The sequence below is a fragment of the Emys orbicularis genome, chromosome 1, assembly GCF_028017835.1.
Source record: "Emys orbicularis isolate rEmyOrb1 chromosome 1, rEmyOrb1.hap1, whole genome shotgun sequence".
NCBI lineage: Eukaryota > Metazoa > Chordata > Testudines > Emydidae > Emys > Emys orbicularis.
In genome coordinates this window covers 308,722,939-308,746,873 of record NC_088683.1, presented here as the reverse complement: position 1 = coordinate 308,746,873, position 23,935 = coordinate 308,722,939, and the positions used below count along the sequence as shown (strand labels likewise).

General features: G+C 49.3%; 1 protein-coding gene across 1 annotated transcript in view; it reads right to left on the bottom strand.

The window, feature by feature from the left end:
- Nucleotides 1-23,935, bottom strand: part of LRRC63 (leucine rich repeat containing 63) — a 55,723-nt gene that overhangs the window by 11,435 nt on the left and 20,353 nt on the right. Inside the window, exon 6 of the mRNA XM_065399081.1 lies at nt 10,500-10,636. Within this exon, the coding sequence (XP_065255153.1) occupies nt 10,500-10,636 (137 nt within the window). The remainder of the gene's footprint in view (nt 1-10,499; nt 10,637-23,935) is intronic.

The following is a 23,935-nucleotide window of genomic DNA, read 5'->3' as shown; positions in this document are numbered from 1 at the left end:
ATCCTTTAGAATCTAAAATCTAAAGGTTTATTCATAAAAGGAAAAAGTTAGAGATGAGAGTTAGAATTGGTTAAATGGAATCAATTACATACAGTAATGGCAAAGTTCTTGGTTCAGGCTTGTAGCAGTGATGAAATAAACTGCAGGTTTAAATCAAGTCTCTGGAATACATCCCCTGCTGGGATGGGTCATTCAGTCCTTTGTTCAGAGCTTCAGTTTGTAGCAAAGTCCCTCCAGAGGTAAGAAGCAGGATTGAAGACAAGATGGAGATGAGGCATCAGCCTTTTATAGTCTTTTCCAGGTGTAAGAACACCTTTTTGTTCTTACTGTGGAAAATTACAGCTAAATGGAGTCTGGAGTCACATGGGCAAGTTCCTGCATACTTTGCTGAGTTACAAGGCGTATCTGCCTTCTCTCAATGGGTCAATTGTATAGCTGATGGTCCTTAATGGGCCATCAAGCAGGCTAGGCAGAGCTAACACCAACTTGTCTGGGATGTCTCCCAGAAGCATAGCTTAAGTTTGAAATACAGACAGTATAGAGCCAATATTTATAACTTCAACTACAAAACTGATACACACATATAGACAACATAATCATAACCAGCAAACCATAACCTTGTCTTAGACACCTCATTTGACCCCCTTTATACAAGATTTGGTGCCACTACAGGACTTTGGTTGCAACCATGTTCTATATGGTCCCAGTTCAAATCAATAACATGACACCTCCCCACTCAGATGAAGAGGAATCAGGAGCCGACACTTGTTCCGTCAGTGTGGACTCTGGGGAGAAGGGGATAAAAATCCCTGACAAGGAGAAACTGGATCTTTATACATCTGGACTCTGAGAGGCAAGGATTCCTAAACATAAGCAAGCGATCCCCATGCTGCTTGGCATGGGTCAGTCCTAAAGCACATATAGAGCTGCTTATTATAGAAGCTTATATTACCTTTTTAAATCCAAGACTGTAACTCATTTGTGTCTGTATGTTTCTTGCTTTAACCTTGTAAATAACTCTTTTTTTTTAGTTAATAAAACTTTGTTTTATTACACAATTGGCTATTGCCTTGATTTGAGATCGGAGTACAACTGACCTGGGGTAAGAGACTGGTCCTTTGAGACTGGAAGTAACCTGAATATTGTTGTGATTTTTGGTGTAAAGTGACCATCTGTCACATAGTCCAGCTTGCCTGCGTGGCAAGCTAGATTGGAATGCTCAAGGCGACCGTCTTTGACTCCATGGTAAGACTGTTATAGTGCTTTAGGAGTTCACACTTGTTACTGGGTTGGTGAAATGTAATTATAGAACAACCAGTTTGGGGCGTCTGCCCTGCTTTTTAACAGTCTGCCCTGAGGTGCCACTTTTGGTCAGGAGCCACTCCCGCCAGCGTGACACGAATACTAAAATAGCACTGAAGACTCAGTCAAGGTCAGGCACTGTGCAACTACACAGTAAGAGCTAGAGCTTACAAACTAGATATGAAAGATGAAGGGTAGAGGAAAAGGGGTACCTACAATTAAAAAGCAAAGCGATCAGGGAAAGGTTGGGAAAGCCATGATCTGAAGTTTGTTTTATCGACTATCTTCTGGGAAACGGCCCAAGGATGGTGGAGTGGATGAGTTGAGGAAAGCATGGGTGAAGGAAAAGGAATAAAAGTACTGAGGTGGGAGGCAGGAAAAGAGAGTTAGGAGTACAGAGGGTTGGAATTATACAATGAGCCTTCCTTACACCGAAGATCCACGGCTTTTTACATATCTTTACATGGCATAAATATAACAATGCATCCTGCCAATTTCAATGAATGCACACCACTACTTTGCATCCAGTTAATATATTATTAAAATTTTCCAGCTTCTTGTTAGGCAATTAGGTTGCTTGGTTTCACTTCTACAGCAGTTCTTCCCATATTGTAATGAATCATTTGTTTTGCAAGATATCAAATGTTCTTTCCTTTCCCAGCCACCTGTAAGCTGTGTTTTAGGGAACTTAATGTTAAATGGTTTACAAGGCAATCATTTCAGGAGTAGAGAAGAGCATTATTTTTGACGATTGTTGATGAGTGGAAATTAGTTGTGTGTCTTTCTTTCACTTTCTGTGCACTGTCTTCTCAATTAAACCCAATAAATAAATTTGCCAGAAGAGTAGTAGTTGAGTTACAGAATTCTTTATGATATATCCATAACTAACAAGGACAATACCAAAGAAGGAAGATCTACAGAACACTTAAAGAGGCAGTGCCAAGAGAAAAGAGGTTATATGTAGATATATAATAAAATTTCAGGATTGTCACCTGGTTGTGGTCTGATCTACCCTACAAAGTTAGGTCAACCTTGCCTTGCATCGACCTACACTTAAATTTGTCTCCCACCGAATGTAAGTGCCCCATTACAGAGATGCAGTAACACCACTTACCCAAGCAGCGGTGAGCCATGGTAACGTACTGGGGTTGAGGAACCACAAGCGTAGACACTGCATTACTTATGTCGACCCTATCAGTCCTCCTGCAGCTGTCCCATAATGCCTGACACTGACCACTCTGGTCACAATTGTGAACTCTATTGCCCAGGGGTCTGGAGACCTGAAGGCCTCCCGCCCCTCTAAAGTCCTGGGAGTTTTTGAAATACCTTTTCATGATTGTCCAGCTTGGTAAGCACACCTTCCAGCTCTCCATTGTTGTATGCAACTGCCTAGCTGACCATGCCAGCTACACGCCCAGAGATGCTCTGGCTTGGAGTAGACAGGAGGTATTGGATCTCCTGGGCCTGTGGGGAGAAGAGGCTGTGCAGGCGCAGCTACAGACTAGCCATAAAAATGTGGACACCTACGAGCAGATTGCACAGGGGATGCAGGAGAAGTGGTATGGCAGGGATCAGCAGCAGTGCTGCATGAAAGCAAAGTGTGGCAGGAATACCATAAGGCCAGGGAGGCCAACAGTTGATCCAGTGCCAAGCCTCAGACCTGCCGCTTTTATAAAGACCTGCATGCCATACTTGGTGGACACCCCATCACTCACAGACAACCTTGGATACCTTTGAGGAGCCCGTCAGAGGTCCCTGGCGTGAACAGCGAGGAAGAGGAGAAAGAGAGATATGTAGCTGTGGGGTGCAGCTATGCCGCAATCCAGAGCCTGTTTGAGATTTGCTTGCAGACCAGTGAATCCTGGCAGTTGAGCAGGGTAAGCCCAATGCAGGGGAAGGAACCTTGGATAAATGTGTAAATGTATTTCCCATTACGGTGATGTACTAATGAAGCCCCCAACTTAACAGGACACAGCTATCGACGTGTCATTAAATTTACTCATACTACAAAGAGAAGTAGAGTTGTTTATGTGCTTTTCATTTCCCTGTACAGTTAGGCAGGGTGGACCATGTGAAGCAGTTTGTTTATGTACACAGGGGTGTCCCTTGAATCCTCCAGAGAGATCTTGATGAAACTTTCATGGAGGTACTCTGCAATCCCCTCCTTATTTCTTCCTCTGAGGTAGGATGTTTTCCCATGCCAGTCGGTGATTACTGCAGTGGTGCCAGCCCATGTTAACAGGCCAGCACCATATGGGCCTGAGCAGCTTTGGGCAGTCAGCAGCAGCTGTGCTCTCTGTGCCTTTGTTACTCTCAGGAGTGAGATATCTGCTAAAATCACTACCACCTGTGGACAATGATGCCATTATTCAGTGCCATTGCCATATACTCATGGTTTTATACAACTGAGCAATTCCTGTCTCATTTCCCTCACCTGTGGTGGGCCATGCTCACCATGTTTGGTGCTGTGAGTGGTGCCATGCACAAGCACTCCGAAGCAGAAGTGTCAATAAATGTACAGCAAGCACCACACATTTCCTAACAGGCCCCCACACTGCAGAGCCAGGCAGACTACAGTACATCACAGTGCATGACTATGGCTCACAGTTAAAGTGCTCTTTCAAAGCCACCCTGAGCCATATAGCTCCATGCTGAGCTCTTGTAATCACCCTTGTGCTTGACTGTTCAAACTCAGCAGACAGCTGCTCTACCTCTGCCCTCCACCCCAATGACAACTTTCCCACCTTTGCTTCACAGAGATTATGCAGGACACAGCAGGCAGCTGTAACCACTAGGATATTTTTTTCACTGAAATCCAATCTTGTGAGTAAGCACTGCCAGCATCCATTCAATCTACCGAAAACATATTCAACTGTCATTTTGCACTTGCTGAGTCAGTAGCTGAATCTTTCCTTGGTGCTGTCGAGGTGGCCGGTGTATGGTTTCATGTCCAGAGGAGCAAGGCATAGGCTGGGTCGCCCAGGATCACTATTGGCGTTTCAATATTGCTAATGGTAATCAGCTGGTGCTAAAAGAAAGTCCCTGCTTGTAGCTTTATGAACAATCCTATGTTCTTAAAGATATGAGAATCATACTCTTTCCTGACCAGCCAACATTGATGTTGGTGAAACTTCCCCAGTAATCCACCAATACTTGCATAACCAGAAAAAAGTAGTCCTTTCAGTTGAGTGGCAAGGTGGTCTGGTGCCAAAATAGGATACATGTCTATTGCCCCACCGCAGTTCAGGAACCCCGTTGCTGTAAATCCATCCACTATGTCCTGCACATTGCTGAGAGTCACAATCCTGCATAGCAGGAGGTAATTAATGGCCCTGCACACTTGCATGACAATTGCCCCGACAGTCGATTTTCTAACTCCAAAATGATTACCCACTGACTGGTAGCAATCTGGTGTTTGAGACCGCCACTTGCTTCTTCGCTCTCAGTGCAGCACTCATTGTGGTGTCCCTGCGCTGGAGGGCTGGAGCAAGCTCAGCACACAGATCCAGAAACGTGGCTTGGTACATCCGAAAGTTCTGCAGCCACTGCTCACCATCAGCCTGAATTACGATGCGATCCCACCAGTCAGTGCTTGTTTCTCGGGCCCAGAAGCAGTGCTCCGCCATCTGCAACTGCTCCATGAATGTCACCAAAATACTTGAACTGATTCTTGCTATGTCCCACAGCAATCTGTCCTCCATAAAATTGTGATGTTCCCTGCTGATTCCGTTCTTCTTGCGGCTCTGCAAATACTGGAGTCTCGGCGTGTGTTCTGTGATTGCAACACTTACAACAATAGTGCAGAGCTGTGCAGGTTCCATGCTTCTGTCAGAGATGGTGGACAGTGAGGAGGGCTGTGCAGATTCATGGGATTTTTTAAAAAGCTGTGAAAATTATGGGCTATGCATGACATTATGGGATGGAGAAAGTTGCACACTGGAAAGTTGACCCCTTGCTACCTGTTACCCCCATGACTCATTTTTTCCCTCACCACGCATTGCCAAAACTTCCCCAAAGACAGTGCACAGGATGGTGGTGGGTTGCACCCTGGGACACCTAGCTATGGTGCACTGCATTGTGCATTGACACACTATGCTTACGAAGTTGCTTATTTCCTACAGAAATCTTTTCCTTATTTCCCTTCTCTGGGCCTCCCTCTAGGACACACTACAGTAGTGAGCACTACTATGCTCACTACAGCGGGATCCTGCCTTTGTTCAGCTGCAAAGGGCTTGCAGCTAACAGCTGGAACAGTTCTGTCAGTGACAGGCACTCCACCCCCCTCCCTTCCTGATGAGGTGCTGCCTTCAACTGCAGTGCAAGAGACAGTCTCAACTCCACCCACACCTGGAAGCATGCTGCTTCACTTTGCTGCAGAGGAATCAAAGAGACTTTCTCCCTTTCCTTCAGCAATTCCTGGGACTTTACCCTTTTCCTCTGGGGTCCCAGCATAATATTCCTTCTTGCAGAGCTCCATGGAAAAAATCATTCCCAATAAGCATGTCAATGGGGATATTTTCATTCTCAACTGATGCTCACAGTCTCTCTCTTTGGGCTGGTCTACACTAACCCCCCCACTTCGGACTAAGGTACGCAAATTCAGCTACGTTAATAACGTAGCTGAATTCGAAGTACCTTAGTCCGACGTTACCGCGGTCCAGACGCGGCAGGAAGGCTCCCCCGTCGATGCTGCGTACTCCGCTCGCCGAGCTGGAGTACCAGCGTCGAAGGCGAGCACTTCCGGGATCGATCCGGGGCACTTCCGGGATCGATCCGGGATCGATTTATCGCGTCTTAACCAGACGCGATAAATCGAACTCAGAAAATCGATTGCTTACATCCGGACCCGGATGTAAGTGAAGACGTACCCTCCTTCTGCTACCTGCAGTCTGTACAGCTCTAACTTTGCAACTGCATCACTCTCATCCATTTTTATGCCTTTCTGCTCCTATTTCCCTTTCCCAAAATAAGCAAACAGAAAATAACAGAAGTGTAACTTTTTTTTACTGTATTCAGCCAACCCACCTAAAATCTCGGCACCAGTGTATGAAGTGCAAATCTCACTCAGAACAACAAGCTGTGCATTTCAGTCTGCTCGCTGCACCACTATGACATGTCCCCAGCATACAACCTAGGCCTTGGCTACACTGGCAATTCACAGCGCTGCACTTGCTGCGCTCAGGGGTGTGAAAAAACACCCCCCCTGAGCGCAGCGAGTGCAGCGCTGTAAAGCGCCAGTGTAATCAGCGCCTGCAGCGCTGCACGCTCCCTCGCAGCGCTGCAAGCTATTCCCCTCGGAGAGGTGGAGTACTTGCAGCGCTGCGAGAGAGCTCTCGCAGCGCTGGCGGCGCGACTACACTCGCGCTTCACAGCGCTGCCGTGGCAGCGCTGTGAATCCGCGAGTGTAGCCAAGGCCCTAGACTGTGAGACCACTGAGTCCCATTACATTCTCCAGCCTGGGCTGTCTCTCACAATGCTATGCTAGTGACAAGCAATAAATCTCTCCAGATGCTATGATCACTCACCCATCAATATGTAGCTACACACACCCAGCTGAGCTGTATGAATGCTCTCTAAGCCACTCATGAACTGTATAAAGAGACACCAGCAAATGTCCCCAGCCCCAAGCCTTGCACTCCAGTAATGTGCCAGCTTACACTGCTCAAGACTCCCTAGACAGTGCAAGCTCATTAATTAGTTTGCCACTTCGTCAAAGGAAAGTGAACATGCACCAATCTTTGTAATCTAAGCAGATTCCCCAAGCACTTCAACCCAAAACACACTGTTTTAGATAAAATATAAAAGAGATTTATTAACTACAGAAGGCTAGATTTTGAGTAATTATAAGAGGTAGGCACAGAGATCAAAGTTGGTTATATAAGAAATATAAATAAAATTTCAGCCTAAATTCTACAGACAAAGCAAGATTTGAATCAAGCAGTTTCTTGCCCCTCTAGATGTTCCAGCAGTTTACAGTTCTTATTACACAGACTGAATTTCCTTCTTACCCTGGGACCAATCTCCACAGTTCAAAGTTTTTGTCTTCCAAATTTCTTGTTGCCTTCAGAGTAGGTGGGGGAGGAGAGAGGCCAAGTGGTGATGTCATCAACCCTTGTTTATACTTTCTCTCCAGGTGCTAGAAAGATTCTTGCTGTGACGTGGGGGTTAGGTGGACCCCATTGTGTATGTGCCCTCTGAGGAGTCTCTGGGAGGGCCACTTGGGAGGGTAGATTCTCCTTAATGGGCCATCAATGCCTGTCTGGCCACTGTTAGTTGCTCCTTTGTTATCACTGAAAGGCTAGCTGTGGGCGTTTCCCACTTACCACGTATTTCAGTAACAAACATATAGCAATACTTCATAACTTCACATACAATGATAGAACACACAATTCAACAGGATATTAATGTTCAACAGATCAAGATTTTTTAAATGATCCCTCACAAGCCATGCATTGGACAAAACATTATAATCATATCACAGTGGTGAATATGGGGGTTCCAGGGTGCTATTTTGAGGTACAGAGTGCCACACCCTTTATTTGCCACTTGCACAAATCCACACAAATCTCCAGGCAAAAACCTCCTAGGCACAAATCAACACAACTATCCAAACAACACAACCAGCACACACAATAACCCCAAACACACAGAGCCCCTCACCACAGTACACCCCCCTCATTCACTAACCACACAACTCCCCCTGCACAACACATCCCACATGCAAATCAACACAAGGCAATACAATCAGCACACACAATAACCCCAAACATCACTCTGAAGCCTAGAATATCTGTTGAGTCAGTGTGAGTGATGGAAACGGCTACAAGCAGGGTTGAGAGTTCTTTAGGTTTAGAATACCAATGGTTCAATCATCACTGGGATTCTGTCTGTTATTATCCAATTTTTAAGTTTTCCATTGTTTTCAGTGCTTTTACAAATGACTTTACAAATTACACCCATGCAATAGAGTGAGCTTTCGGCTACTAGTATATATCAACCTTAGCTCACTTTTAGTAAACAAACTTTCAATTTAAACCATTAGATGGAAGGATGATCCTGTGATTAAGGTATGTGGAGTGGGATACTTAAGATTTGGGTTCAATTCCTGGCTCTACACAATCTGCTTGGGCAAGTCCCTTCGTCTCTCTGTGCCTTTCTTCTCCATTTTTAAATTGGGCATAACAACACTTCCCCTCTCCCTCCTGTTGTACCTATTTAGATTAGCGGCTTTTTCAGATAGGAGCTGCCTAAACAGTAACTATGTGTATACAAAGCTCCTAGTACAATGTGGCTCTGATCACAGATAGGGCCTGTGTGTACTACTACTGATGTTGATGAATATTTGCTTATGCATATCTGTAGCTATATATTAGGGCTGTCAATTAATCGCAGTTAACTCACGTGATTAACTCAAAAAAATTAATCGTGATTAAAAAAATTGATCACGATTAATTGCATTTATAACAATAGAATACCAATTGAAATTTATTAAATATTTTGGGATGTTTTTCCACATTTTAAATATTGATTTCAATTACAACACAGAATACAAAGTGCACAGTGCTCACTTTATATTATTATTTTTGATTACGAATATATGCACTGTAAAAATGATAAACAAAAGAAATAGAATTTTTTAATTCACCTCATACAAGTACTGTAGTGCAATCTCTTTATCATGAAAGTATAACTTACAAATGCAGATTTTTTTTTGGTTACATAACTGCACTCAAAAACAAAACAGTGTAAAACTTTAAAGGCTACAAGTCCACTCAGTCCTACTTCTTATTCTACCAATTGCTAAGACAAACAAGTTTGTTTACATTGACGGCAGATACTGCTGCCTGCTTCTTATTTACAATGTCACCTGAAAGTGAGAACAGGTGTTCACATGGCACTTTTGTAGCCAGCATTGCAAGGTATTTATATGCCAGATATGCTAAACATTCGTATGCCCCTTCATGCTTCGGCCACCATTCCAGAGGACATGCTTCCATGCTGATGATGATCGTTACAAAAATAATGCGTCAATTAAATTTGTGACTGTACTCCTTGGGGGAAGAATTGTATGCCTCCTGCTCTGTTTTACCCGCATTCTGCCATATATTTCATGTTATAGCAGTCTCGGATGATGACCAGCACATGTTCGTTTTAAGAACACTTTCACAGCAGATTTGACAAAACGCAAAGAAGGTACCAATGTGAGATTTCTAAAAATAACTACAGCACTCGACCCCAGGTTTAAGAATCTGAAATGCCTTCCAAAATCTGAGAGGGACGAGGTGTGGCACATGGTTTTAGAAGTCTTAAAAGAGCACCACTCTGATGCGGAAAATACAGAACCCAAACCACCAAAAAAGAAAATCAACCTTCTGCTGGTGGCATCTGACCAGATGAGAAAAATGAACATGCGTTGGTCCGCACTGCTTTGGGTCATTATTGAGCAGAACCCATCATCAGCATGGACGCATGTCCTCTGGAATGGTGGTTGAAGCATGAAGGAACATATGACTCTTTAGCACATCTGGCACGTAAATATCTTGCACTGCCAGCTACAACCGTGCCATGCGAACGCTTGTTCTCACTTTCAGGTGACATTTTAAAGAAGAAGCGGGCAGCATTGTCTCCTGTAATTTGTAACCAAGCTTGTCTGTCTGAGTGATTGGCTGACCGAGAAGTAGGACTGAGTGGACTTGTAGGCTCTATAGTTTTACATTGTTTTATTTTTGAATGCAGGTTTTTTTGTACATAATTTTACATTTGTAAGTTCAACTTTCATGATAAAGAGGTTGCACTACAGTACGTGTATGAGGTGAATTGAAAAATACAGTATTTTTTTTACAGTGCAAATATTTGTAATCAAAAATAAATATAAAGTGAGCACTGTACACTTTGTATTCTGTGTTGTAATTGAAATTAATATATTTGAAAATGTAGTAAACATCCAAAAATATTTAAAATAAATGGTATTCTATTGTTGTTTAACAGTGCGATTAATCGTGATTAATTTTTTAAATCGCTTGACAGCCCTACTATATATACATTCCTAGAAAGCCTTTTTTGTAGGTGTAATTTACAAAGCCAGTATGGAAATGAATTAATGAATGAATATAATGTAGGTCACACAAAAACCTGAATCCTTGTTTGAGCATAGAAATAGTGCAATCTAATCTATTAATTAATAGTAAACACCTTACCCAGTGGGAAGGACAGATAGTAAATTGAAGGACATGTTAAGGATCCTAAGTGTCTTGAGTTTGTGGACATCATCAGGGATCTCTTTGATGGGGTTGTTTCGGAGCTTCAGTACTTCTAAGTTTTTAATATTATATACCTTAGGGGGGAAGAGGTAATGGAAAAAAAGTTATTACCACAAAGACAGTCTGATTCCTGTTATGGCAAGAGTTTCTACATTTCTAACATTAGTAAGTGACACTGTAAGAACTAGAAACAAAGAAACTGTCCTAATATTGTATGAATCTTGTATATAATGTATAGCAGTAGCTAATTAGTAATGTTATTTTAGTTAAAGTACCTTATCATGTGGTTTCTGGGCCTGATCCTGATCTCACTTATACTCCTATCGTATTATAGGTTGGGCTGGTAGCACGTCTACTATTAAGGTTGCCCTACACTTTCCATTACAAAAACATGTTTTCAGTTGCTTATAACTTAACCAAACTAACTGTTTTGGCTGAAATTTTCCATGCTGGATGTCTGCCACAGGATGAATCTTTTTGGAAAATTTCAGCCAAAACAGTCAGCCATTTTGAAGAATGAGTCTAGGGAAAAATACATTATTTTGACTATGTTAAAAATCTGATTAAAATCTTTTTTTAAAGTTCTAGCACTCCCATACTTTGGGATTTAAAATGTGGCAGAGGGGTGGCCTTTGTGTCCAGTGGCGTAGCCAGCTTCTCAGTGCAGGGGGAGCAACCATAAAAAAGGCGCCCCCCCCTTGGCTCCTCCTCTGGCCACGCCCCTCCTTGGCTCCTCCTCCGGCCGCTCCGCGCCCCCCCCTTGGCTCCTCCGGCCACGCTGCGGCCATGCTGCGCCCCCCCTCGGAGGGGCTCGGTGGAGGGGGGGGCAGGGCACAGGGGAAGGGGTGGTGGGCGGGCGCTGCTCGCTTCTCCCGGGGGTTGGGGGGAGCGGAGCAGTGGGGCGGGCAGCAGCTGGCGGGCAGATCCCTTCTCCCCGGCAGCTTCCTGGTTCCCTCGCCCAGGCAGCCCAGCATTTTTTTCAAAAGCGGAGCCTGCCGGGCCGCTGCTGGGCTCCTGCAGGCAAGGGGGGGGGCAGCACTGCCGGACTCCGGAGGAGCCATTTGGGAGGGTGGCGGGCGCGGCCGGAGGAGCAAAGCTGCTGGGCTCCTCAGCCATCGTGCCCCACGCTCAGCGCGGCCGCCTCCTGCGGCGGCTCAGGGCTCGGCGGCCGAGCGCTCCGCAGCTGGCGGGCAGATCCCCTCTCCCCGGCAGCTTCCTGCTTCCCTCAGCCCGGAAGCAGGAAGCTGCCAGGGAGAGGGGATCTGCCCGCCAGCTGCAGAGCGCTCGGCCGCCGAGCCCTGAGCCGCCGCAGGAGGCGGCCGCGGCGGCGATGTTGGGGCCGTGCTGAGCGTGGGGCGGGATGGCTGAGGAGCCCGGCCCCTTCGCTCCTCTGGCCGCGCCCGCCGCCCCCCCCAATGGCTCCTCCGGAGTCCGACCATGCTGCCCCCCCACTTGCCTGCAGGACCCCAGCGGCGGCCCGGCAGGCGCCACTTTTGAAAAATGTACTGAGGGGAAGCGGCTGCTTCCCCTGAATCCCCCATAGCTACGCTACTGTTTGTGTCACGGGTGTGACTTTTGCTGTCCCTATGAAAATCAGCCCAAATTTGGCCAAGTTATAAGCCTTTGAAAAATCACAGTTCACATATGATCAGTAGAGACTTCTTTAGATTTTGGCAGCTAATTTCCCTAAAGATTCTGTCTGCACTAAGTATGCACAGACAGGTCAGAGCAGGACTTTCCCAATGATGGCAGCTATGGGCTGCTGCAGCCCATACCATATCTGGGTCCAAGCACATTAATTGAGAGATTGAGAACACGGGTGAGCTAATGACACACCCCCCCCCCCCGCTTGGCCCATGCAGTATGGAGGAGTCAGAGACTGGGAGTCAGGAGGGAGTTTGGGGACTGGCTGGGTACAGAATCTGAGACTGGTTGGAAGGAGACTAGGAGACAGGAGGGGACAATGGGAATGGGGAACCAGTATCATAGAATAGAATCATGGAATCATAGAATATTAGGGTTGGAAGAGACCTCAGGAGGTCATCTAGTCCAACCCCCTGCTCAAAGCAGGACCAATTCCCAACTAAATCATCCCAGCTAGGGCTTTGTCAAGCCTGACCTTCAAAACCTCTAAGGAAGGAGATTCCACCACCTCCCTAGACAACCCATTCCAGTGCTTCACCACTCTCCTAGTGAAAAAGTTTTTCCTAATATCCAACCTAAACCTCCCCCACTGCAACTTGAGACCATTACTCCTTGTTCTGTCATCTGGTACCACTGAGAACCGTCTAGATCCATCCTCTTTGGAACCCCATTTCAGGTAGTTGAAAGCAGCTATCAAATCTCCCCTCATTCTTCTCTTCTGCAGACTAAACAATCCCAGTTCCCTCAGCCTCTCCTCATAAGTCATGTGCTCCAGCCCCCTAATCATTTTTGCTGCCCTCCGCTGGACTCTTTCCAATTTTTCCACATCCTTCTTGTAGTGTGGGGTCCAAAACTGGACACAGTACTCCAGATGAGGCCTCACCAATGTCGAATAGAGGGGAATGATCACGTCCCTCGATCTGCTGGCAATGCCCCTACTTATATAGCCCAAAATGCCGTTAGCCTTCTTCAGGGCCGTAGCAACAAAGAACGTGGCCCCCTACGAACGGTGGCCCCCTACGAACATATGTCCTGGCGGGGCCCCTTACAATGCAGAAACTGGAATGCGGTATTTATTTTGCCACTTTTAGGGGCCCCCTTCCTTGCGGGGCCCCCTCCGGTCGGAGGGTACGAAGGGCGCTCGCGACGCCTCTGGCCTTCTTGGCAACAAGGGCACACTGTTGACTCATATCCAGCTTCTCGTCCACTGTAACCCCTAGGTCCTTTTCTGCAGAACTGCTGCCTAGCCATTCAGTCCCTAGTCTGTAACAGTGAATAGGATTCTTCCGTCCTAAGTGCAGGACTCTGCACTTGTCCTTGTTGAACCTCATCAGGTTTCTTTTGGCCCAATCCTCTAATTTGTCTAGGTCCCTCTGTATCCTATCCCTACCCTCCAGCGTATCTACCACTCCTCCCAGTTTAGTGCCATCTGCGGGAGACCGTATCAAAAGCTTTGCTAAAGTCAAGATATATCACATCCACTGCTTTCCCCATATCCACAGAGCCAGTTATCTCATCATAGAGGGCAATCAGGTTGGTCAGGCATGACTTGCCCTTGGCGAATCCATGTTGACTGTTCCTGATCACCTTCCTCTCCTCCAAGTGCTTCAAAATGGATTCCTTGAGGACCTGCTCCATGATTTTGCCGGGGACTGAAGTGAAGCTGACTGGTCTGTAGTTCCCCGGGTTCTCTTTTTTCCCTTTTAAAAATATAGGCACTATATTTGCCTTTTTCCAATCATCCCGGACCTCTCCCGATCGCCACGAATTTTCAAAGATAATGGCCAATGGCTCTGCCATCACATCAGCCAACTCCCTCAGCACCCTTGGATGCATTAGATCTCGACCCATGGACTTGTGCATGTCCCGCTTTTCTAAATAGTCCTTAACCTGTTCTTTCACCACTAAGGGCTGCTCACCTACTCCCCATGCTGTGTTGCCCAGTGCAGCAGTCTGGGAGCTGCCCTTGCCTGTGAAGACTGAGGGGGGGAAAGCATTGAGTATTTCAGCTTTTCCCACATCATCTGTCACTATGTTGCCTCCCCCATTCAGTAAGCGTCCCAAACTTTCCCTGACCTTCTTCTTGTTGCTAACATATCTGTAGAAACCCTTCTTGTTACCCTTCACATCCCTTGCTAGCTGCAACTCCAATTGTGCCTTGGCCTTCCTGATTACACACCTGCATGCTCTAGCAATATTTTTATACTCCTCCCGTATCATCTGTCCAAATTTCCACTTCTTGTAAAGCTTCCTTTTTGAGTTTAAGCTCAGTAGGTGGGAGATGGGAGAGACAGAGATTGCATGAGGAGCTGTGCGGAATGCGGGACTGACTAGGTAAAGAGACTAAGATAAGAACCTGCTGTGTGTGTGTGTGGGGAGGGGGAGTGAATAACAACACTGAGATTGGACAAGGAGCCTGGGGAGAGAAATTGGAACTGGACTGAGAGCCAGTGGGGATGGGGAATGTGGATGATGAGACGAGACTGGAGGCCAGTCTGGGGGAGAGAGACAGCTTAGATGAAGATCTGGGGTGGACTGGAAATGTCTGGGCAAGGAGACTAGAACAGGGAGCCCCGAGGGGTGAGGTAGGGCTTGCTGGACAAGGATTCTGAGACTAGATGAAAAGCCTGAGAAGTAGAGACTGGGAGTGGCTAGATAAGGAGAATGAGGCCTGGTCTACACTACCTGCCTGAATCGGCGGGTAGAAATCGACCTCTCGGGGATCGATTTATCGCGTCCCGTCAGGACGCGACAATCGATCCCCGAATCGACGCTCTTACTCCACCAGCGAAGGTGGGAGTAAGAGCCGTCGACGGGAAGCCGCGGAGGTCGATTTTGCCACCGTCCTCACAGCGGGGTAAGTCGGCTGCGATACGTCAAATTCAGCTACGCTATTCGCGTAGCTGAATTTGCGTATCGTAAATCGACCCCCCCCCCCCCCCCCCGTAGTGTAGATGTAGCCTGAGACTAAGATGAGAAGCCAGGGGTGGGGAAGAGGCAGGACTGGGACAAGGACCAGTGGGCAGGGCCGGCTCCAGGCACCAGCTTATCAAGCAGGTGCTTGGGGCGGCCACTTCGGAGAGGGGTGGCACGTCCAGCTGTTCGGCGGCAATTCGGTGGACGGTCCCTCACTCCTGCTCGGAGCGAAGGACCTCCCGCCGAATTGCTGCCGCAGATCCAGATCGCGGTCACGGCTTTTTTTTTTTTTTTTTTTGGCTGCTTGGGGCGGTCAAAACCCTGGAGCTGGCCCTGCTAGTGGGAGAGATGAGGTACTACAGATCACGCTTGGGGGAAAGGGACAGACCAGTCTGGAATAGAAACAAATACTCCAGAGTCTCACCATTCCTCTCCTGTGAATAAGTATTGGTGTAACCCAGTGGCAAAGTGTGCTGGCCCCCTCGAGTACTGCTCCACAGCAGTAGTATGTTATCATCTATCAGTTACTCTGTTAGTTCAAATGGCAGAGGTCTTTGTGATGGATCCAAAGATTCCAACCCTGCTGATGACCCATGTGGGCCTCAGTACAATGTTTTTCAGTTTGCTTTTTCAAAAACCTAGGAAATTACACAAAAACTATGTTAAGCAAACATTATTAGGCTTGCAAAGTCAAACACTCAAAATTTGGAAATGCCAAAATTAAGGTTGCCAGGGCAACCTTAATTTGGCCTTTATATGTATGTATTATGATACAGTCTAATTACAGGTTGTGTAATACAGGAGGCTGTTGTCTGCAGGCACCCTGCTTCATTTATTGCAGTTGGAAGGTGTGTGGTGAATGAGACAGGGGATTGTAGGAAGGGGAATGATTGTCTCATAGAATCATAGCAGTGTAGGATGGGAAGGGACCTCGAGAGGTCATCCAATCCAATCCCCTGCACTCAGGGAAGGACTATGTAATAACTAGACCATTCCTGACAGGTGTTTGTACAACCTGTTCTTAAAACCTCCAATGATGAAGCTTCCACAACCTCCCTAAGCAATTTGTTCCAGTGCTTAATTACCCTGACAGTTAGAAAGCTTTTCCTAATGTCCAAACTAAATCTCCCTTTCTGCAATTTAAGCCTATCCTGAGAGGTTAACAAGAAAAAAGGGTTACTCACCTTTGTAACTGTTGTTCTTCGAGATGTGTTGCTCATATCCATTCCAATTAGGTGTGCGCGCGCCGCGTGCACGATCGTTGGAGAATTTTCTACCCTAGCAACACCCCGTGGGTCGGCTGTGGAGCCCCCTGGAGTGGCGCCTTCATGGCACTGGATATATACCCCAGCCGACCCAGCGCCCCCTCAGTTCCTTCTTGCCGGCTACTCCGACAGTGGGGAAGGGGGGCGGGTTTGGAATGGATATGAGCAAGACATCTCGAAGAACAACAGTTACAAAGGTGAGTAACCATTTTTTCTTCTTCGAGTGCTTGCTCATATCGATTCCAATTAGGTGACTACCAAGCCTTACCTCGGCGGTGGGGTCAGAGTGAGACATCGCTGCGTGCAAAACCGCTGATCCGAATGCAGCATCGTCTCTGGACTGCTGTACAAGTGCATAGTGAGCGGCGAAGGTGTGGACCGATGACCAAACCGCCGCTCTACAAATGTCCAGGATCGGGACGTGAGCCAGGAAGGCAGTTGAGGAGGCTTGGGCCCTCGTGGAGTGGGCGGTGAGGCGTGGCGTTGGGGCACCAGCCAGGTCGTAGCAAGCATGAATGCAGGACGTGATCCAAGAGGAGAGGCGTTGCGAGGAGACCGGTAAGACTTTCATCCGGTCGGCCACTGCAACGAAGAGTTGCGTCGTCTTCCTAAACGGTTTCATACGCTCAATATAGAAAGCAAGGGCCCTGCGTACATCCAAGGAGTGCATACGCTGGTCTTGACGGGTGGCGTGTGGCTTAGGATGGAAGACCGGGAGAAATATATCTTGGTTCACATGAAAAGCTGATACCACCTTGGGAAGAAAGGCAGGGTGGGGGCGAAGCTGCACCTTGTCTTTATGGAAGACTGTGTATGGAGGCTCAGACGTGAGCGCCCTGATTTCAGAAACACACCTTGCTGAAGTGATGGCTACAAGGAAGGCTGTCTTCCAAGATAGGTAAAGGAGTGAGCAGGTAGCCAATGGCTTGAACGGGGGCCCTGTGAGCTTGGAGAGAACCAGGTTAAGATCCCAAGCCGGAATAGGTTGGCATTGGTGTGGGTATAGCCGGTCTAAGCCCTTGAGGAATCTGACGACCATCGGGTTAGAGAAGACCGAGGAAGCGTGTTCTCCTGGGTGGAACGCCGATATAGCGGCCAGGTGAACCCTGACTGAAGATATCGCCAAGCCCTGCTGTTTTAGGGATAGGAGATATTCAAGTATAAGAGGAATAGATGCCTGCAAGGGGGGCGTGGCCCGCTGCTCGCACCAACAGGAGAAACGTTTCCACTTGGCTAAGTAAGTGGTCCGTGTAGAGGGCTTTCTACTTCCCAGCAGAATCTGTTGCACGGGATGTGAACATCGTAGCTCCGTCCGATTCAGCCATGGAGCATCCACGCTGTAAGGTGGAGCGATTGCAGGTCGGGGTGACAGAGTCGGCCGTGGTCCTGAGAGATCAAGTCTGGGCATAAGGGAAGCGTGATCGGAGTTTGTACCGATAGCTCCAGAAGCGTGGTGTACCAGTGTTGTCTTGGCCAAGCTGGAGCGACTAGAATCATACGTGCCTTGTCTCTGCGTAGCTTGAGCAGCACCCCGTGGACCAGTGGGAATGGAGGGAAAGCGTAGAACAGCTGGTCTCTCCACGATAGGAGGAAAGCGTCCGACAGGGAGCCCGGAGATCGCCCTTGGAGGGAGCAGAACACGTGGTATTTCCTGTTGGCTCGTGAGGCGAACAGGTTGACCTGGGGAAATCCCCACCTCTGAAAGATGGAGTGGATGATATCTGGGCGAATTGACCACTCGTGCGTCTGGAAGGATCTGGTGAGACGGTCCGCTAGAATGTTCTGGACTCCAGGGAGGAATGATGCCATGAGATGTATTGAGTGGGCAATGCAGAACTCCCACAGGCGAATGGCCTCTTGGCATAAGAGAGACGACCGGGCTCCTCCTTGCTTGTTGATGTATAATATGGCCGTGGTGTTGTCTGTGAGGACTGACACGCAACGGCCATGTAGGAGACCGAGAAATGCCTGACAGGCTAGGCGCACCGCCATCAGCTCTCGAACATTGATGTGCAGAGCTAGTTGGGATGCGGTCCACAGGCCCTGGGTATGGTGCTCCCCGAGGTGAGCGCCCCAACCTAGAGATGAAGCGTCTGTGACCAGGTGCAGGGAGGGTTGTGGGGCGTGAAACGGCACTCCTGCGCAAACCGCCTTGTGATCCAGCCACCAGGTGAGAGAGGTCAAGACCGAGTTCGGAACCGTGACCACCATGTTCAGGTTGTCCCGATAAGGACGGTACACCGACGATACCCAAGCCTGAAGTGGGCGAAGCCGAAGTCTGGCATGCCTGGTTACGTAAGTGCAAGAGGCCATGTGTCCCAACAGGCCGAGGCACGTCCTTATTGTGGTGATCGGAAAGACCTGGAGCCCTTGGATGATGTTTGTGATGGTGTAAAACCGAGTGTCTGGCAGAAGAGCTCGGGCAAGTCTGGAGTCTAAGACTGCCCCGATAAACTCTATTCTCTGGGTTGGCTCCAGAGTGGACTTTTCTTTGTTGAGTAGAATGCCTAACTCGTGGAATGTTTGTAGTATTATCTGGATGTGCGCTTGAACTTGCTCCCTGGTGCGGCCGCGCACCAGCCAGTCATCTAGATACGGGGACACCTGTATCCTTTGTCGACGAAGGTATGCTGCCACGACAGCCATACATTTGGTGAACACTCTCGGAGCCGCGGACAAGCCGAAGGGAAGGACGGCAAATTGGTAGTGCACATTGTTTAATACAAATCGAAGGAAGCGCCTGTGTGGCGGGTAGATTGCTATATGAAAATATGCGTCCTTCAAGTCGAGGGCGGCGTACCAGTCTCCAGGATCTAGGGAAGGGATGATGGTCCCCAAGGAGACCATGCGGAACTTCAACTTTACTATGAATTTGTTGAGTCTGCTTAAGTCTAAAATGGGTCGCAGAACCCCTTTTGCTTTGGGGATCAGGAAGTAGCGGGAGTAAAACCCCCTGCCCCTTAACTCTGGGGGAACCTGCTCTATGGCCCCCATAGAGAGGAGCCCAAAAACCTCCTGTGTAAGGAGATGCTCATGAGAAGGGTCCCTGAAGAGGGACGGGGAGGAGGGGTGTGGGGGGGAACCAAGAAAACTGGAGAGCGTATCCCCTCTCCACCGTGCGAAGGACCCAACGGTCCGAGGTTATAAGGGACCAAGCACGGTGGAAATGGGAGAGGCGATCTCGAAAGAAAGGAAATGGATCCTGGGTAGTGGCTGGCACGCCGTCCTCGAGCGCACCTTCAAAAATTTTGCCTAGGTCCTGAAGGTGGTCTAGGAGGGCCTTGGTTCTGACCGGGTTGGGGGCCGGTCGACCTCCGTCTACCACCTCGTCCCCGCCTTCTGGGGAAGTCCTGTCTCGGACGAGGAGGAGGAGGGTAGAACCTTTGTGGCTGGGGCCTAAAGGGCCTGCGCTGGGGTCCTGGGACATGCATCCCCAGGGAGCGCATGATGGTTCTGGAGTCCTTGAGGCTCTGCAACCGAGAGTCCGTCTTGTCCGAGAACAACCCCTGGCCCTCGAACGGCAGATCTTGCAGGGTCTGCTGCAGTTCTGGCGGTAACCCCGAAACCTGGAGCCAGGAGACGCGTCTCATGGCTATCCCAGACGCTAGTGTCCTGGCGGCAGAGTCCGCTATGTCCAGGGAGGCCTGTAAGGAGGTCCTAGCCACCTTTTTACCTTCCTCCACAAGGGCCCCGAACTCTTCCCTCGAGTCCTGGGGGACCAACACTTTAAATTTACCCATGGAATTCCATGAGTTGTAACTGCACCGACTCAAGAGCGCCTGTTGGTTCGCGGCTCTGAGCTGCAGACCCCCCGCTGAGTAAACCTTGCGTCCAAACAAATCGAAGCGTTTGGCGTCCTTCGATTTGGGCGCTGCAGCCTGCTGACCATGACGCTCTCTTGCGTTCACTGAGGAGACTACCAGTGAACACGGCGGAGGGTGTGTATAGAGGTACTCATGGTCTTTAGAGGGGACAAAGTACTTCCTCTCTATACCTCTGGCAGTGGGAGGGATGGAGGCCGGGGTTTGCCATATGGCATTAGCGTTAGCCTGGATCGTACAAATGATGGGCAACACTACCCTGGTTGGGGCATCAGCTGACAGGATGCTCACCACCGGGTCCTCCACCTCCACAATCTCCTCAGCCTGTAGGTCCATGTTCCGTGCCACCCTACGCAACAAGTCTTGGTGGGCACGGAGGTCTATTGGAGGTGGGCCTGAGGATGTTGTACCTGCCACCGCCTCATCTGGGGAGGATGAGGAGGACACCTCAGGGGGTAAAGGATCAATATGAGGGTCCAGCTCCAAGGGTCCCTGATGTGCAGGATCCCCTGCACTGGGGCCTGGGGCCTGCGTGGGAGTCGGCACTGGAGCCTCCATGCCCCCTGGGGGAGGACGGGAGATGGTGGCCTCAGGAACCCTGGGCTCAGAGTGTGCCGAGCAAGAGACCGCTGGTGGAGCCCCTTGAGCTTGGTGATACGCCCATGGGGTCCAGAAAGACCAATGTGCAGGGTCCTGTCTAGGGTCCTCTGCCCCCTCCTGCCAATGACCCAAGTCGTCTGCCGCCTGACCCTGAGCAGGGTATGCTGATCGGGAAGCTCCTTCTGATGAGCGAGACGCCAATCTTGAGGGCCAGGGCAGTGCCGAGCCTGGTTGCAGGGGCTCGTCCTGGTACGGTGCCGAGCAGTGCCGGTCCACAGGGGAGCGGTCTCTGCGCGGTGCCGGTGAGCGGTACCGGGATCGAGAACGGTGCCGATGGCCATGCCGTTACCGTTATCCAGATCTGGATCGCGAAGACGAAGACCGTCTGTAGACTCGGTGCCGGGAGCGGCCTCGCGAACGGGAGCGGCGCTCATACCGGTGCCGGGATTTGCGTCTGGACTCTGACCGGTACTGATGCTCAGGTCGGTGCCGAGAAGTAGACCGGTGCCGGGAGGAAGATCTGGGCCGCGAGTACGACCGGCGCCGAGATGAAGATCGGTGCCGGGACTGCGAGCGGCGTCGAGACCTGCTCCGAGACCGGGAGCGGTGCCGCGAGTCCACGCTCGGAGATGGCGGGCGTATCAGGGCAGGCTTGCCCCTGGATTGCACCGTGCGAAGGGGATGCGGTGCCGCAGGCTGAGACGGAGCCAGCTCCGTGAGGGCGATGAGGTCTTTCGCCGTTGCAAAGGTCTCCGGTGTAGAAGGGAGACAAGGCTCAACCACCGGACGAGGCGGTGAGCCAGTCCGCACCGGACTCAACGGCCCTACACCCGGTGCCGGAGTCAACGGTGTTGACGATGCCTGTACCTTATGGCGCTCCGAAGCCGGACGCGGCTCTACCACCGGTGCGGGGGGAGCCGGTGCTTGCTGGACGGCAGCGTCCTGGGTCTTGCGGGGTCTTTTATGTCCCGGAGACAGGGAACGGCGCCGAGGGGCTTGCGGCGGACGCGGTGCCGAAGGAGGACGGTGCCGTGGGGCCTTATCCGCGTCTGCTCGCGGTGCAGTACCGGAGGGTGCCGCTGGGGCGCTGCGCACCGAGGCGCTCGGTGCCGGAACTTGGCGCGCCGAAGGAGGATCTGGGCTAAGTGCCGCCTCCATAAGGAGCTGTTTAAGTCTAAAGTCCCGCTCCTTTTTGGTCCTGGGCCTGAAAGCCTTGCAGATCTTACACTTGTCTGTCTGGTGAGACTCCCCTAAACACTTCAGACAAGAGTCGTGAGGGTCTCCCGTTGGCATAGGCTTAGCACAGGTCGCGCACGGCTTAAAGCCAGGAGCCTTGGGCATGAGCCCAGCTGCGCGCTGGGGGGAAAAGGGGGGATAATAGCCCCCTTAACCCCCGCTAACTATTTACAACAACTCTACAAACTAATAACAACAAACTACTAATCTAAAGAATATAACCAACAACTATCTACAAGAACTAACGAGTAAAGCTAGGGAGAGTGGAGAACAGCTATGCTCCACAGTTCCAACGACCGTCACGGGCGGTAAGAAGGAACTGAGGGGGCGCTGGGTCGGCTGGAGTATATATCCAGCGCCATGAAGGCGCCACTCCAGGGGGATCCACAGCCGACCCACCGGGTGTTGCTAGGGTAGAAAATTCTCTGACGATCGTGCACGCGGCGCGCGCATACCTAATTGGAATCGATATGAGCAAGCACTCGAAGAAGAACAATTTTTCTCCCTCCTCCTTATAACCATATTTTATGTACTTGAAAACAGTTATCATGCCCCCACTCAGTCTTCTTTTCTCCAGACTAAACAAACCCCATTTTTCAATCTTTCCTCATAGATCATATTTTTTAGAACTTTAATCATTATTGTTGCTCTTCTCTGGACTTTCTCCAATTTGTCCACATCTTTCCTGAAACATGGCACCCAGAACTGGACACAATACTCCAGCTGAGGCCTTATCAGCACAGAGTAGAGTGGAAGTGGTTAAGGAAACTGAATGCTGCCCTGGAGAATTTGATTCTACTCCTACCTCTGCCATAGAGTTCCTATGTGATACTGGGCAAATCACTTAAACCAAACTTTTACCAGGTGGTCACTAATTGTGTGTTCCTCATTTTATGGGTGCCCAGAGTGAGACCCTGGGGCTTTATGTGCAGAAGTGCTGAGCACTCACAGCTGCAACTGAAGTCAATGGAAGCTGTGCTTTGAACATACATAGGGCCCTACCAAATTCATGGCCATGAAAAATGCATCACAGAGCATGAAATCTGGACCCCCCCCCGTGAAATCTGGTCTTTTGTGTGCTTTTACCCTACACTATACTGATTTCACTGGGGGGGGGGGAGACCAGCATTTAACAAACTGGGGGTCCTGACCCAAAAGGGAGTTATAGGGGGGGTCACGGTATTACCACCCTTACTTTTGTGCTGCCTTCAGAGCTGGGTGACCAGAGAGTGGCGACTGTTGGCCAGGTGCCCATTTCTGAAGGTAGCTCCCCGCCAGCAGCAGCACAGAAGTAAGGGTGGCAAAACCATACCATGCCACCCTTACTTCTGCGCTGCTGCTTTCAGAGCTGGGCAGCTGGAGAGTGGCGGCTGCTGACTGAGGGCCCAGCTGTGCAGGCAGCAGCACAGAAGTAAAGGTGGCAATACCATACCATGCCATCCTTACTTCTATGCTGCTGCTGGAGGCGGCTTTGCCTTCAGAGATGGGGTCCCAACCAGCATCCACCGCTCTCCAGCTGCCCAGCTCTGAAGGCAGCACCACCGCCAGCAGCAGTGCAGAAGTAAGGGTAGCAGTACCGCAACCCCTCCTACAATAACCTTGTGACCTCCCCACAACTCCTTCTTGGGTCGGAATCCCTACAATAACAATACCATGACATTTCTGATTTAAATAGCTGAAATCATGAAATTTACGATTTTTAAAATCCTATGACCATGAAATTGACCAAAATGGACCCTGAATTTGGTAGGGCCCTAAACATACATATACTGTGCTATATAATGGTAAGTACTCTGACAAATCAGGTCCCAGGATCACAAACTGGGCTCCCAAAATTAGTGGATAGTTTTGACTTTAATCTCTTTGTGCCTCAGCTCTCCATCTGCAGAAG